The sequence below is a fragment of the Zootoca vivipara genome, chromosome 13, assembly GCF_963506605.1.
Source record: "Zootoca vivipara chromosome 13, rZooViv1.1, whole genome shotgun sequence".
NCBI classification, from domain to species: domain Eukaryota; kingdom Metazoa; phylum Chordata; class Lepidosauria; order Squamata; family Lacertidae; genus Zootoca; species Zootoca vivipara.
Genome location: NC_083288.1, coordinates 29087956 through 29103993, shown reverse-complemented (window position 1 = coordinate 29103993; position 16038 = coordinate 29087956). Strand labels below are relative to the sequence as shown.

The following is a 16038-nucleotide window of genomic DNA, read 5'->3' as shown; positions in this document are numbered from 1 at the left end:
CACCTTGAAGGCTACATTCTCTCATGGGCAGCCTTCCAGGGCTATTATAACACTGATGGCAAGGGCCAGGAACAAAGGCAGATGGAATTACCAGCACAACTCTTATCTTTGCACAGTAGCATATATTCACACTATGTAGAAGTCTGAGCTCTCTATATAAACTCACAAACATCTCTCCCACTTCCATCGAGGCAAGCAAAAGATATTGCGTGTCAAGATCCCACAACCACCCCCTCAAGGAGGAATAAAACACTAGGACACAGGAAATAAGGTTAATGTTATTGGGCAAATTTAGGCCACAACTTTATTGATTACAGAATGTGAGCGGTATTGGCTTAGGCATTGAGTAGACCAGGCTAACTCTGACTCCTGCCTGTTGTGCAGGTAGTCTGGTAGGGCAAACCAACTCGAGCTCACCCCAGGGTTCCCGGAAGGGTTGTGGCATGACCCTAGCCCCGAACCAAGAGGGAGCCTCTCAGCTCGCGTGGCTGTTTAAACGGGGCCCGGCCATGCCCCCCAGCCAACGGATTGGCTGGCTGACGGATGACGTGGCCGGGATCCCCCTGGGTGGTGTGGAACAAGTCCCCGCCCCCCGGAGGGGAGGGGGCAGTCACACGATCCACCACAACTCCTCCCCACCGTGCGGTGGAGCAGATTAATCAGAATTCAATGATCGGCAATCCCCTTGTTCTCTGTTATTTAGCATTTAGCATGTGAGAAGTGGCTGCGCAAATCTGCTTCAGCCATTTTCCTGCCTTCCTTAAATAAACTATTCAGCTCTAAGCAAAGTTGCTCTCCAAAGGGACCATGGGAGCTGAGGGCACATTCCTGATCTCTGTACTTCATCTTCCTTTGGCGGGCGGCATGAGGGCAGGGGGAGGGGGGAGAGAATTCACAAACCTCATGGCTCTGCCTTCAAATTGAGCCACAATAGGATTTTAGAGTATCAGGAGAAACGTTGTTTGATGACTTTCAGCAGAGTATATGGCAGGGTATGACATCATCCAGTTTCTACACCTTCCTTCCAATATATCACACCAAGACCTATATAAGGTTCTTCTGAACCAAATAATAGATCATAGCCAGGGGAGATGCAAGGTAATAATTTCCCCCAACAGGTCCATTTAAATGAAGAAGATAAATATAGATGAGTTTTCCCCACATACACTTCACCTCCTATTATTATTTTATGGTGAACATTCTGAGTGGGCGAAAGTTTATTTCAACTTGAGCTGTGATCTTTTAGGTATAGTGATAGTGGATGCACTTCTGGATTAAATTCTAGGTAAGTGACAATTCATTTCTGGTCTTTTCAGATGGCTTTAGTGGTAGGGATGTACAATGCTAGTGAAAGAATTATAACCTGTTGTATCATTGGTACAGGGTGGCAGGAGAGGGTCCCTAAGCATTTACTACCTGATATGACTAGCTAACCACATAATGGAGGTTTAGCAACTTTAGCTAATTGAAAAGTTGAATTAGCTTTCTAAGCTGCTTCATAATAGATAACTGAAAACAATAAAAAATAGGGTGCAGTTTGAGCTGAGATCTCAAAAAAGTAGTTATTAGTTATTATCAAAACCTTTTTTTCTTTCCTTTGTTTTCCTCAGATATCTTGCCCAAGTAGATACAGTAGCTCTAATTTTTCCTCTGAAGTTCTGCCTTGGATGAGATCTTGTCAGTTTGCATCCCATTACTCATTAAATTTTCTCAATGTATGGAGTGTCTTCAGCAGATATGGTCTCCTCAAAACATAGATTTTAAGTGGCATATGGCACCCATAGAGAGTGTGAATAAATATGCTGATCTCTCCACACCATTTTTACCCCAGTTAGAATTGTTAGTCTCAGTGTGGAGGGCAACTCATTCATGGGGTAAAAATGGTACAGGGTGGCAGGAGAGAGTCCCTAAGCATTTACCACCTGATATGACAAACCACATAATGGAGGTTTAGCTAACTGAAAAGTTGAATTAGCTTTCTAGGCTGCTTCATAATAGATAATTGAATACCTTCAGTATTTTGCGTTTTCAGAAACTTCCATAATCACTCTACAACAGTCGCTGAAGTTAAGCTTTGTAGCAAATATATTACTATTATTTTTTATACAGAAAACCTTATAGTCTTGTTACTTTAGACATCAGTTGCAAGATTACATTCAAGCATAACCCCAGTCCAGATAAATCATAATTATTTTTCTCTTGAGGTGTTGATTTTTGTTTCTTTATAAAAAAAAAAACCTTTGGTCATTTTTTTAGATGTGCATCTTTCAGATAACTGTCAATGGGAAACCAAACCACTGAATACTATTTTTCTCTTCTTGGCCTCTCCAACAACCGGCAGCTCCAGATTTTCTTATTTTTCCTTTTCTTGTTGATTTATCTGCTAACTCTGTTGGGGAACGTAATAATCATGCTGCTTGTAAAGACCAGTCCACATCTTCAGAGTCCTATGTACTTCTTCTTGAGTTACCTCTCTTTCCTTGATGTGTGCTATTCAACTGTCACTGTTCCAAAGATGTTGGAGATCATCATTGCCAAGCAGAAGACCATCTCTGTTGGTGGATGCTTCACTCAGGCATTCTTTATTTTGTTTTCGGCTACCGCTGAAGTCTTTATCCTCTCATCAATGGCTTATGACAGATACTGTGCTATATGTAAACCACTGCATTATGTGGAAATCATGAATGTGGCATTCTGCCGAAAGCTAGTGACCAGTGCATGGATTATTGGTTTTGTTTACGCACTTGCAAACACATTGCCACTGTTAAGGCTACATTTCTGTGGCTCAAATATCATAAATCATTTCAGTTGTGAGCTCCCTTCCATCCTTTCTCTCTCCTGCAATGAAACCTTCTTGAATAAAACTCTGTTCTTTATTTCTGGGAGCATAGTTGGGCTTGTATCCCTGTTCCTCACTGTGCTGTCTTACATTCATATCATCTCCACCATATTGAGGATAAATTCATCTGAAGGGAGACGTAAAGCTTTCTCTACCTGCAGCTCCCACCTCACTGTAGTCAGTCTCTTCTATGGAACAGGTTACTTCCGATATCTGAGGCCAAGCTCAGCTTCGTCAGTACTTTTGGATGTAATATTGTCCATAGAATACAGCATCCTTACCCCTTTATTAAATCCCATCATCTACAGCTTGCAGAACAAGGAGGTGAAAGTGGCGCTTAGGAGGATATTGAGACTGAAATCTTGATATTCATTCCTGATTCAAAACAACAGAATGGTGTGTAATGAGAAGATAGTGTCCCATGGGTTGTATGACCCCAATCTTTTATCTCATAAACCAGTTGATTCACCTGGTTGTCAGTCATTTCCCCTTCCATTACACTCCACAAACATTGCAAATTTTAGACACACACATGCCCAGTTCTCTCTAGCTTTTCTCAATGCATCTGTAAAGCAAATAAGCAATCTCATGGAAAAGGTCCACAAGGTTTGTATTCCACCAGGTAAAGTGAAGCCCCTCAACCAGATTCAGTTTAGTAGGGTCTCCTCATTGGTCTGGCTGATTGGGATTGCAAATATGTCAATGGTAATTACGCATCACCCAGTACATGTCAATCCACACTACATGATTGATGGGTTATGTTCAGCTTTTCTCAGCTGTGGAGATCTATGACTGCTGATTTTTAATATGAACTATATTTTATAGAATTTCTTATTTGAATTGGTTTCCGAGAGAGGGTTTTATTATGTCATAGGCATAATAATCTGTAAGCATGTCTGCCAACTCATTCACTTGCCAAAGTCAGAAGAGCCTATCTTTGGCACTCCAGCAGTAACATCATTGCTCCTGCTCTGAAAAATAGTTATGCAACTTCATTCCCTAGTGTCCTCCTTCTACTGCATGGCTGGTCATCAACATATGCCCTTTTGGCATGGTTTAGTCAGCAGTAGTTTCTCAAAATACACACAAGAGCTACTTTTATTTTAATTTTTTTCTAAGAACATTTTCTCACTGCTTGCAGCAGCTAGAAAGCACAGTGTTTACAACACTCATTGAAATGGCATCTAAAACTGACCTGGAACTGGTTGTACAGTGGTACCTCGGGTTACAAACGCTTCAGGTTACAAACTCCACTAACCCAGAAATAGTACCTTAGGTTAAGAACTTTGCTTCAGGATGAGAACAGAAATTGTGCTCTGGCGGTGTGGTGGCAGCAGGAGGCCCCATTAGCTAAAGTGGTGCTTCAGGTTAAGAATAGTTTCAGGTTAAGAACTGACCTCCGGAATGAATTAAGTTCTTAACCAGAGGTACCACTGTACATTATGGTGGGTAATCCCTTCTTTGTGCCCACTAAGGAAGCCCCTCTAAATCTAAATTGTTTGTATTTTCCACTGCCACTATTGCAGAGGGTAATGTGATCGGGTGATTTCATTTCTTACCACTGTGTGTGTGAGCAGAAGTCAAGCCGACAAACTTCTGCTCTTTGCTCTCAGTCTAGCTAAGGGCTAGAGAGGATGTGTGAGAAGGAGCTCACACAAAATGTCATGTTCCTTTTGTTTATTTTGCTGTAAATAATAAAATACTTGATGCCACAATTCCTACACAATTTTGCTTTCGCTGACTCTGCTAATACACTTTATATCGTGCACATATCTCTTGGATGTGTGCCAATGCTTTCTATGGGACTCGGCAAGGGGCACCTCCTGTCAATTATATTGGGGGGGGGAGTATGTTTCGTAATAAAGTGTGATGATTTAAATACATTTTGAATGAACTTGACATTTCAGTTGCTCCAAACAGCTTGAAATTGGGGTTATTATTACAGTATTATTATTATTATTATTATTATTATTATTATTATTATTATTATTATTATTTAGGGAGAAGGAGAAACCACAACCTTCAAACCACTTAGAAAGTCACACACAAAGAGAGAAAGAAACAGTTAAAGAAATGCAGATTTCACAATAGCTATTTCCTAAAAACCGCAATGTAGACATGGAGCAGAATGGGCTTTGCCAGTAGGCATATACCAAAATGGACACAAACCCAAGCAGATTCATTCTGCCCATTCCTGACTGAAAGTTGTAGTTGTTGACAATATGGAGTAGAATCTGTGGCCCTGGTCTGTCTCATTGTAAGGCACCTCTATATCTAAAGGAGTCTACTACACCTTAATGTTCAACTGACTTGTAAAATCTGTAATAAATGTGTTGTTGTTTTTTGGAAGGAAGAACGAATACAGTTTCATTTAATGAAAAAGGCATCCCTGGAGAAAATCAGTTGGCAGGATAAATTTCATGGGATTAATTCCAGAAAAAAATGAACATGACATCACATCCTCACCCTTTCTATATCACCTCGCTCACTTAAAAAATTGTCCAGTACATAGGCAGAATGGACACTGAACAATGCACATAAAAAAACCAGGCATTTGTAGAGTTGGCATTGATTTCAGTCATTCCCTTTCAGTATGCACAGCAAGGACCTTGAAATATTTTCCCTTTCTGTCACAGACAAAAAAAAACTTTGACCAGCTAGATGCTATTGGGACTCCAGATCCCATTCAGCCCCATGACAGGGCCAAAGGTCATGAACTGAAAACCAGCAGCTAGTTCCCCAGCCATGATCTAAATGACCAATATGATAATATGAGTGATCTTTATTTTCTTTGGGGATTTCACCAAGATTTGTTTCAAAGAACCATTTTTTAAAAAGTAATTGTAAAGTGGATGGAGATCTCTTTGAGATACAGCTCCAGGCAAACCTAGGCACAGTGGCAGTTATTGCGTATCTGGATTAGCTATCAGGTAAGTGGCAATCTCTTTCTGATATTTATGAATAGTTTAATTCAGTGGGTTTTATGTGTCGGGCGTTCTTAAATAGACAGTAACAAGTACATGCTATCCATTTGCAGGATTATTGAATATTTTCCTTAAGATTCCACTTGGAAACACGAAATCACAGTAAATAACTAAGATTCACAAAAAAGCCGAACATATTTGCTAGTCCTGTGACAACTCTTTAGTACTTTCTAATCCTCCCAAACGTTTCAGCTGTTTAAAAATTCTACAAATTTGCCTCAAAATTTCACCCTTAAAAATGGAAAATGTAGGCTGCTCTAGTAGAAAGGACCAGTGTCCCTTATATTAGCTAAAGAGCTAAAAGGTCAACAACAGAGCATCTGCTTTGCGTGCAGAAAGTCTCAGGTTAATCCCTTGTATTTCCAGGTCAGGCTAGAATTATTCTTTCCAGAAATTCTGAAGAGCCATTGAAAGTCACTGTAAACAGTACTGAGCTAGATGGACCAATAAAGGACCAGTACCTAACCTAAAATCATGATCAACATATCCATAAATCTGAAAATGCATCTTTTTCATCTATGCCAGCAGAACTGAGATGGCACTATTGGTCTTACCAAGTAAACGTGGGTCTCAAAATTGAGATTGTACAGTTTCCACATTCCTTTTTTATAGTAGCAGATGTACAACAGGTCAAAGTTTTCCAACCACCAAATGTGTGCTAGGAAATCATTTGACTGTTTATAGTCTTGCTTTTCATGCACAAAAACCTCTCTCCATTTTAAAAAATCCTCCCTTCCCACAATTAACATTCTATCTGGAATTTAGAGTTTGGAATTACATGGCCTTCTGCCCAGTATTGGGTCAGTGGTCTCCCTTTTCCCTGTCAGGTATGTAAAATACAGTTGGTTTTCCATCAATTCAGGTCAAATAAACCTCACCCCCCAACATTAAACATTAACATGCATATTGACCTCCACCTTAAAAAAGAAAGAAAGAATCTTGAAGTGGTTGCAAAAGTGTGTGCATCCAATTTCCTTTTATACAGCGAAATCTCTACACAATTAGTGCTTGAATCAACAGTCTAGTTCTTGGCTGCATCAAAGCAATCATAACTATGTCCAGATAGAAATAGATCATATTGAATTCAGTGGAGCTTACTCCCAGGTAAGTAGGGTTAAAAATTCAGAAAATACTTCCCCTACATTTATACTTTTATTTATCATTTTTCAGAGCTTTCTACAAATTGAATAAATTCTATTTCTTTTTTTAATTTGTACAGATGTTAAAGTTTTTCAATTCATTGAGATGGAAAATCAAACTGCAGTTACAGAGTTTATACTCTCAGGACTCTCTAGAGATCCACATCTACAGGTATTTCTCTTCTTGGTGTTCCTAATAATTTTTTTGGTAACACTGTTAGGAAATTCTGCAATCATGCTTGTGATCAGAACTGAGCGTAGCCTTCAAACCCCCATGTTCTTCTTTCTTAGTCATTTAGCTTTTGTTGACATCTGCTATTCATCCGTCACTGTTCCCAAGATGTTGGAAAATATCATAGCAAAGCAGAAAACGATTTCCTGGGAAGGATGCATTGCACAGATCTTCTTCTTTTTCCAGGTTGCTTGTGCTGAAGTATTCATGCTCTCAGCAATGGCTTATGACCGATACATTGCTATATGTGATCCACTGCATTATTCCACAATCATGAAAAAAGAAATCTGCAGACAACTAGTGGGTGGCTCTTGGGCTATGGGTACCTTCTATGCTGTGTTGAATGTTCCACCTTTGGTGAATTTGCATTTTTGCGGGAACAATATTATTGACCATTACAGCTGTGAGCTTCCTTCAGTCTTGGCCTTGGCTTGTACCCAGACCCTCATAAATTACATTGTTCTTCTTATCACTGTGTTGGTGTTTGGTCTTGGCTCCTTTCTCCTTACCCTCATCTCTTATGTTTACATTATTTCAACCATCGTGAAGATTCGCTCAGCAGAAAGCAGGCATAAAGCCTTCTCCACTTGCAGCTCTCACCTCATTGTGGTGGGATTGTTTTACATTGCAGCTTTTTTCCGGTACATGAAGCCAAGTTCAGAATCCCTCGCCTACCTGGACAAATTAGTGTCAGTGCAGTATAGCATCTTAACTCCCATGTTAAACCCTCTCATTTACAGCTTGAAGAACAAGGATATCAAAAATGCTCTGTTGAAGAAGTTTGGAAAGTGTAAGTTTCTTCAAAAAAATGAGAATCCACTCTAGAAAAGTGCACAGTGTCACAAGCTATCGTTTAAAATGGTGTACATGTGAATATATCCACCAAACATCTTATGGGCTAATGAGGACAGCAGCTCCCTGTTTTTAAAATGTCATGCTTCCCTTGATGCTGGAGCTAGACTAAAAGAGACCCAAAAACAAAGCTGAGGCATAAGATTAGGTTGAAGAAGACAGAACTGGAATCAATTTGCTTTCATGGGGGAAAGAGACCAAGGGAACATTCAACTAATGGGGAATATGTAAGGGTTCTTTTTTTCTTCTTAATGGAAATCTGGAGAGAAAAAATGAATGATATGAATTATATAGGACAGGCATCCCCAAACTTCAGTACTCCAGATGTTTTGTACTACAAATCCCATCATCCCTGACCACTGGTCTTCATGGGAGTTGTAGGCCAAAACATCTGGAGGATGCCTGATATAGGATAAATGGAGTGAAATGTGTTTATGGTTGGGATCCACTGCCTTGCATTTAGCTTCTCTTCTGGTGACATCTTCTGCCTTCATCTAGTCTAGCACTCTCAATCCAGCCAATGGTCATCCAGCCCAATGCCTCTTGGAAACTCAGGTAGAAGGTGAGGAACCTGAACTTTTTCTCCAGCATTCAAGCTGTATGCTTAAACTGCCACTGAACATAAGCATGGGAATGGGGATGTAAACAACTCTTGAAGGGCCAGAAGTTTGTGCATGAGTTTGTGCATGAGTTTATTAGGAGTGAAGGTGCATTAGATGAAAAAGGAGAGTTTATCCATATATTGCTGAGTAAATGTGTGGGGGACCCAGGTGGCGCTGTGGTTAAACCACTGAGCCTAGGGCTTGCTGATCAGAAGGTCGGCGGTTCGAATCCCTGTGACGGGGTGAGCTCCCGTTGCTTGGTCCCAGCTCCTGCCAACCTAGCAGTTCGAAAGCATGTCAAAATGCAAGTAGATAAATAGGTACCGCTACAGCGGGAAGGTAAACGGCGTTTCCATGTGCTGCTCTGGTTTGCCAGAAGCGGCTTAGTCATGCTGGACACATGACCTGGAAGCTATACGCTGGCTCCCTCTGCCAATAATGCGAGATGAGCGCGCAACCCCAGAGTCGGTCACGACTGGACCTAATGGTCAGGGGTCCCTTCACCTTTAAATGTGTGGTAGGCATGCCTGGATAGGATCGGTGGGATTTGAAGCTAAGAAGGGGCAGACTATTGTAATCTATGCCACTTTCTTATGTGTTCATTCATAAATCCCCACTTCCAGGATTGCTGAATTGATCACAGCATTGTATCTGAAGCACCACGACCTTGTCTCTCCCACTCACCTTCCCAGTACACAGCAGAAACTGATATTCATAGGCTCTGAAGATAGCTAATATTAGCCAATTAGCCAATATTAGCCAATATAGCTAATATTTGTTGTTAGCTTCCACAAGTATTTAAAGTGACCTAACTGAGAAGCAATCCCCGCATCATATAGCAGTGAAATTCCACTAGTTAAGTATGTATTGCTTGAAGACTACAATTTAGTGGTATGTTGCCATTAAAATTCATAATGTGAACCCTAGTTCTAGTATTAGCATTATCGGCCTCTAAAATTATTATTTTTATAAAACAAAATGCAATATTGTGCCTGAATGACATATTTGTAACCCAGCTGTCATCAGTCTGTCTGGTTATGTGCTTGCTTGCTTGCTTAATTGGTGCTTAATTGGTGAATCGTAATAGCAATGAGTTTAAATATGGGGTCTTCTTTGTTACCTTTTAAGGGAGCTATTCAATTTTTTTGTTTGTTTTTTTCAAAAGCTGTGCTGTATTTTAATGATTTACATTCTTGCTGGACTTAGTTTAACACATCTCTTACAATTAACAGGATGCTCGGGGTTTTTGTTGATTTAAAATCACTATTGCTTATATTTTTGAAATTATAATTCTATTCCTTTTATGTAATATTTGTTTAATGACTTTTTAAATAATGTGTGTTTTTGTTAAGTTCGTGTAAACCTGTTTGAAAGTGGGATATGATAGTGAACAAATAAATGTACCTATTCACCAAAACAGTAGTAAAGTGAGATTTAACTTTTGTCAAGCTGAAATCAGTGTTGGACCAAGACATTTTGCTGTCTGAAATGGAGTTCAAATGCTCCTCACAAGGATAAACATTTTAAAAACTGGGTGAACTTTTGCCTATTAATGGGTGAACTTTTGCCTATTAATGACTAAAATGAGGTATATTCCATTGAAATATTTAAAAAGGTTACGCACAAACCATTTTTAATTTTTTGTATGCCGTTTTACCATTTCATAAAATTGTATTAACAATTCTATACGTATTTCGTATCAAATTTGGACACAACACCACATTCCACAATGGGGAGTGTTCTTAGCAACATAGGGTATACAATGGGGAGTGTTCTTAGCAACATAGGGTATACAAATGTCACACCTGCGCAAGGTAAAAGCCCCTTTTTGGGACCTCAAAACTCAGCCAGCAGACCCTGCCAGTCATGCTGGGAAAAGAACCTACAGGTGAGGTAGCAAAACATCGTCCTCTAGTGGTGTCTATACTGTTACTGCAGCTAAAAAAAGCTTCCTTGTGTGTTTGATGACCCTATATAATGTTGTATATATGTGACTCTAAAGCTTGGGTTCAATTTTATATCTGCTTACAGTGACTTCAAAAATGGTCAAAAAACTGTTAAATAATTTTGTTAAAATCATTTTGTGCGTGAGGTTTTTTTATCAAATCTTTAATGAAAGCTCATCAAATTTTGATACAGGGAAATGAGGTTGTAAAAAAGTCATCACCTTAGTGCTCACACATTATATTAAACAAGTGTGCTATCAGTGTTCTTGTGTACATGAATAACTGCAATATCCAAATACAGTGGTACCTCAGTCTACAAACAGTCCTGTTAATGAACTATTCGGGCAACAAACTCCGCAAAAACGGAAGTAGGTGTTCTGGCTAGTGAACTTTGCCTCGGAAGATGAACGGAAACTGAAGATGGAAGGGCAATGGCAGCGGGAGGCCTCAGTAGGGAAAGCACGCCTTGGTCAGGGCCGGTGCTAGGGTTTTTTGCGCCCTAGGCGAGATCACCTTCTGGCGCCCCGCCCCCGGCTAATCACAGATGACAGCTTCATGAATAGAAGCTGGGTGTGCATACAGGTGTAGGGAAACCAAACAGATAAATGCCAGACATCCCAATCCCCTCTGCCATTTACAACAGCAAGGGGGAAGCAATCTCATGGTGTTTTAAGCCACTAATGTGCCCACTGACTAACTCCAAAATACGGGCTGTTCCTCTCTCTCACACCTCTCCCAGCTGAGCCCTATTCCCCAAAGCTAGACTGTCCATTCAGGAAAAATCAACATTCTTTTTTAATAAAACCCTGGATTTCTCATTCACAGTGACTAAGCTGGCCAGACTACAACAATATGTGCTTAAACTACTATGAAAGCTGTACACCAGATTTCTCTCTCTAAAAGCAAAAACTCTGTAGAGAGAGAGAAAAAACTTAATAGGAACTGAACCTACGGGTGCAAAGAAACATAGAATCATAGAATTGTAGAGTTCAAAGGGAACCCATGGGTCATCTAGTCCAACACCTTGTAATTCAGGAATCTCATCTAAAATATACCATACATGGCAGGAGGCTACCGAAACTCTGCTTAAAGACCTCCAAGGAATGAGAGTTCACCACCTCTCATGGGAGACTGTTCTACTGTCAAACAGCTCTTACTGTCAGAAAGTTATCCCTGATTAGTGCTTTGATTAGTGCTTTGATTAAAAATACACCAAGTATATGTATGCTGGGAAAATGAGTTAAATAGAACTGTAGATTTGGAAGGGACTCTGTGGGTCATCTAGTCCAACAAGAAGAAAAGTGTAGTACTGCACAGTGGTTAGGGTGTCAGACTAGGGCACAAGAAATATGGGTTCAAATCCCCACTCGACCGGAGGCTCAGCGCACTTCCCCGGGCAAAGAGACTCGCGTCCATGGGCGGTGGCGGGCGGCGCGCAGGCTTGCCAGCAGCGCCCCCTCCATTTTGGCGCTCTAGGGAGTTGCCTAGTTCGCCTAAATGGACGCACCGGCCCTGGCCTTGGTTTAAGAATGCTTTGGTTTAAGAATGGACTTCAGGAATGAATTAAGATCGTAGACCAAGGTAGCACTGTATATGCCAAAACCTGCTCCTTTATCTCATGAACTGTCATGTCAAATTAGGCAACAATATCTCCAGAGGCATCCAATTTGTTGCAGTTTGGAATGTTACATTGGCCATCTTCCAGCCCGGAGCCGCCATGGTGAACAGCAGTTCCCATGATAGTGGATGCTGCCCAGGGTGCTGCCCAGGACTCTCCTGCTGTGAGTGCCCACAGGCCCTGTCCCTGCCTCTCTCCACCTGGCCCAGGGCGGGGCCTGGAGGGCCTCATAAGGACTGCTGCCGCTGCTCTGCTGCTGGTGCTGCCCAGGGGAACTTAAAACAGCACAGAGTTCTTTTTAAAATGCCTTTTAAAGAATTTGTATGTTTTTTTATTTTCTTTGGGGTGGTAGGTGGGAGGGATTTTTAGTTGGGTATGGGAATTTGTTAAATTTTTGGTATATTGTAATTTTTGGTATATTTGTAATTTTTGCTGTTTTTGGTTTTATTGTTTTCTTTTGCTCCATTTTTTGCTGTTGTTTTCACAGAGGTTTTATTTTGTTTTTAAGGGGAGGGGTCAGGGCTGCCCAGGGGTGGGTGACAGCCAGAAAAATGGCTGGGGCAGATTCCACGGGGGGGGGGGGGATGATGCACTGGGACAACCGATCTCAGTGGTCACGGGTAGGAGGAGGAGTTACGCTAAGACCAGACCATGTCATTACCGAGGAGGCAGGTTTAGTCATTGTTTGAGGACTATCCCTGCCTCCGGGTCTGGTCCTGACCGGACGGATACTGGAATTGGCAAGGAATACCCACATGACCTGAAGGTGTTCCTGTGCAATGCCAGGTCAATGATGAATAAGACCACTGCCATTCACAACCTGATTGTGGATGGATGATTTGACCTGGCATGTGTGACAGAGACCTGGTTGGATGAAGCAGATGGGCCTGACCTTGCCGCTGCTTGTCCACCAGGTTTCTCTTATGCACAGCAACCCAGGCCATCTGGGTGGGGAGGGGGGGTTGCAGTGATTTTTAGGAAGTCATTAGTTTGCACCAGGCGTCCTATTGGTAAGCCCAAGTTTTCTGAGGGCATGTTCTGGAAGTCATCCATGGAGGCACAGGTCAATTCTGTGTCCAGGGCAGCTGTTTATCAGCTCCATCTGGTACCTTTGAAGGTGACACAGAAACTACAACCAGGGCCGTCTTAAGGTCACCGGGCGCCCTGGTGCAGGGATCCCTCGGGCGGGCGCCCCCTCACTCTTAAAAAAATGAAAACTCTTGCCGGGCGTGCCGGGCGGCGGGAGCCTCACGGGGTCCCTGCACCTCACAGCAGGGCTGTGCTGTGCCGGAGGCCACCTGCCTGTCCGATGCTGCCGGATTGAGTGGGGGAGGGGCGCCGCTGCTCCGCGCGGCCTTCCTCCCTTCTCCCAGTGGAGCGGGGTGCCTGGGCAGGCTGGGCCACGGCGGGTTCCTTCCCGCAAACATGTGGCATCACCTCTACCAATGAAACACAGCGCCAGGGTGGGGGATGACCCTGGCGCTGCAGAGCGGAACAGGGTCCTAGTGCCCCTGTTCCGCTTGCTTCCCTCCCTGCTCTCGCGGCGCGGCTGGTGGAGGGAAAAGGGAGGCCGCCCCAAAGCTCCCCCACCTGCTGGGGCGCCCCTCAGCGCCCCCTGATCGCCCAGGCACCGTGGTGCATTGCGGCACTAGAGTCAATGGGCGAGCCGGGCCTGACTACAACTAACCCAGAATGCGGCAGCTAGACTGGTGACTGGGAGCGGCCGCCGAGACCACATAACACCGGTCCTGAAAGACCTACATTGGCTCCCAGTACGTTTCCGAGCACAATTTAAAGTGTTGGTGTTGACCTTTAAAGCCCTAAACGGCCTCGGTCCAGTATACCTGAAGGAGCGTCTCCACCCCCATCGTTCTGCCCGGACACTGAGGTCCAGCACCGAGGGTCTTCTGGCAGTTCCCTCGCTACGAGAAGCCAAGTTACAGGGAACCAGGCAGAGGGCCTTCTCGGTAGTGGCACCCACCCTGTGGAATGCCCTCCCACCAGAGGTCAAAGAGAACAACAATTACCAGACCTTTAGAAGGCATCTCAAGGCAGCCCTGTTTAGGGAAGCTTTTAATGTTTGATTTCTGTATTTTAATGTTTTGTTGGAAGCCGCCCAGAGTGGCTGGGGGAACCCGGCCAGATGGAGTGGATGCTGGGTGTGCAGATAATTATTATAGTGGATGCTGGGTGTCTTGTCAGGATTCAACCTCAATCTGTTAGCCTCCATCCATCCTCCAACCGCCTCCAGGCACTCACACAGGACCTTCACTGGTTCTGATTTGAAAGAGAGGTAGAGCTGGGTATCATCCACATACTGATGAACACCCAGCCCAAACTCCCTGATGATCTCTCCCAGCGGCTGCATGTAGATATTAAAAAGCATGGGGGAGATGATGGAACCCTGAGGCACCCCTCAAGTGAGAGCCCGGGGGTCTGAACACTCATCCTCCACCATCACTTTCTGAACACGGCCCAGGAGGAAGGAGCGGAACCACTGTATGACAGTGCCCCCAGCTCCCAACCCCTCTAGATGGTCCAGAAGGATGTTATGGTTGATGGTATCAAAAGCCGCTGAGAATAAGAAATAAGTTAATAATAAGAAATGTGAATAAGAAATGAGTAAGAAATTATCTGAGTATTTTGGCAATGGGGGATGCTCCCAGAATTCAGGTAACAACATTTGGTTTCTTCACTAATGCAGGTCTTAAGCTTAGAGCCATGGCACACCTCAGGGCAAATTACACTTCCGATATGTATATCAGGAGGGAAAAGCAATCAGGTAAGAAACCACAGCTCAGAATAAAATACAGATTGATTACACAAGAGAGACACTGTGATTAGTAGTGATTAGAATGCAATATCTTTACCAAGTAAAAAAGACTGGCCATATAGGTGGCATACAAATTGGACACACAAACTTGTAATTATATTCAGAGAGATGGCAAAGGGAGAGAGAGCGAAAAGTCTACTGAAGACTCTTAATGGGCAAATGCTCCTTTGGCCTTAAAGACCCTCCTGTACCACTGCATCTGTTTACAGTGGTGCCTCGCTAGACAAATTTAATTCGTACCGCGAGTCGCTTCGTATAGCGAAAAATTTGTTTTGTGAAGCAGCTCCCATAGGAATGCATTGAAGTGCGGTTTCCCATAGGGTGCCTCGCAAGACGGCGGGGGGGGGGGTTTGTTTTGCGAGGCACCCTATGGGACAAAAAAATCGTCTTGCGAAGTGCACCATAGGAAACTTTGTCTTGCGAGTCTCCTTGAAATCGCAAAAACGCTTTCGTTTTGCGAGTTTTTCGTCTTGTAGCCTTATTAGCTACTAAGGGTTCTTAAGTTGCGCCCAGGCAGGGACAGAGATGGTCAATAATGACACCGGGGGTTGAGTTCCATTCAGAGAAAGAGTTTAATCTCTAATTAGAGAGACTATTGGTGCTCCATATTCACGACAAGAGTAAAGAAACACAAATTTGCAAACATTCTTATACACTTCTTGGGCTCCTTCCCCCCTCCTCTGTAAATAAACGTGCACACAAGGGGGTCATGAATTACAAGTACATATATGGATCTTCCTGTGTCTGGTTCTTCTTGTAAACACATGCTGACTCATGCTACCCTGGTAGCATCCTCAAGCAGCCTTGAGGGGAGGGGGGGTTTGAGTCCCTGACTATCTTGCCTCTTGTGCCTGATATATGTGTCATCTCCTGGTGTAGACCTTGAGCATCTCCTGATGCAGACTGCAGACCTTGTGCTCTCTGGCAAGGCCATCCTGTCTAGCTGTTGAATGTTTTCATTACACTTTGACACAGTGGCACTGAAATGCACAG

General features: G+C 43.0%; 2 protein-coding genes across 2 annotated transcripts; both read left to right on the top strand.

Moving 5' to 3' along the window:
• Positions 1–2281: 2281 nt before the first annotated feature.
• On the top strand, positions 2282–3205 carry LOC118077962 (olfactory receptor 5A2-like). Its single transcript, XM_035101681.2, has one exon. It carries the CDS (start codon positions 2282–2284, stop codon positions 3203–3205), a length of 924 nt encoding a protein of 307 aa, XP_034957572.2.
• Positions 3206–7068: 3863 nt separating this feature from the next.
• On the top strand, positions 7069–8019 carry LOC118077960 (olfactory receptor 8S1-like). Its single transcript, XM_035101679.2, has one exon. The coding sequence runs from the start codon at positions 7069–7071 to the stop codon at positions 8017–8019; it is 951 nt and encodes a 316-aa protein (XP_034957570.2).
• Positions 8020–16038: the final 8019 nt, after the last annotated feature.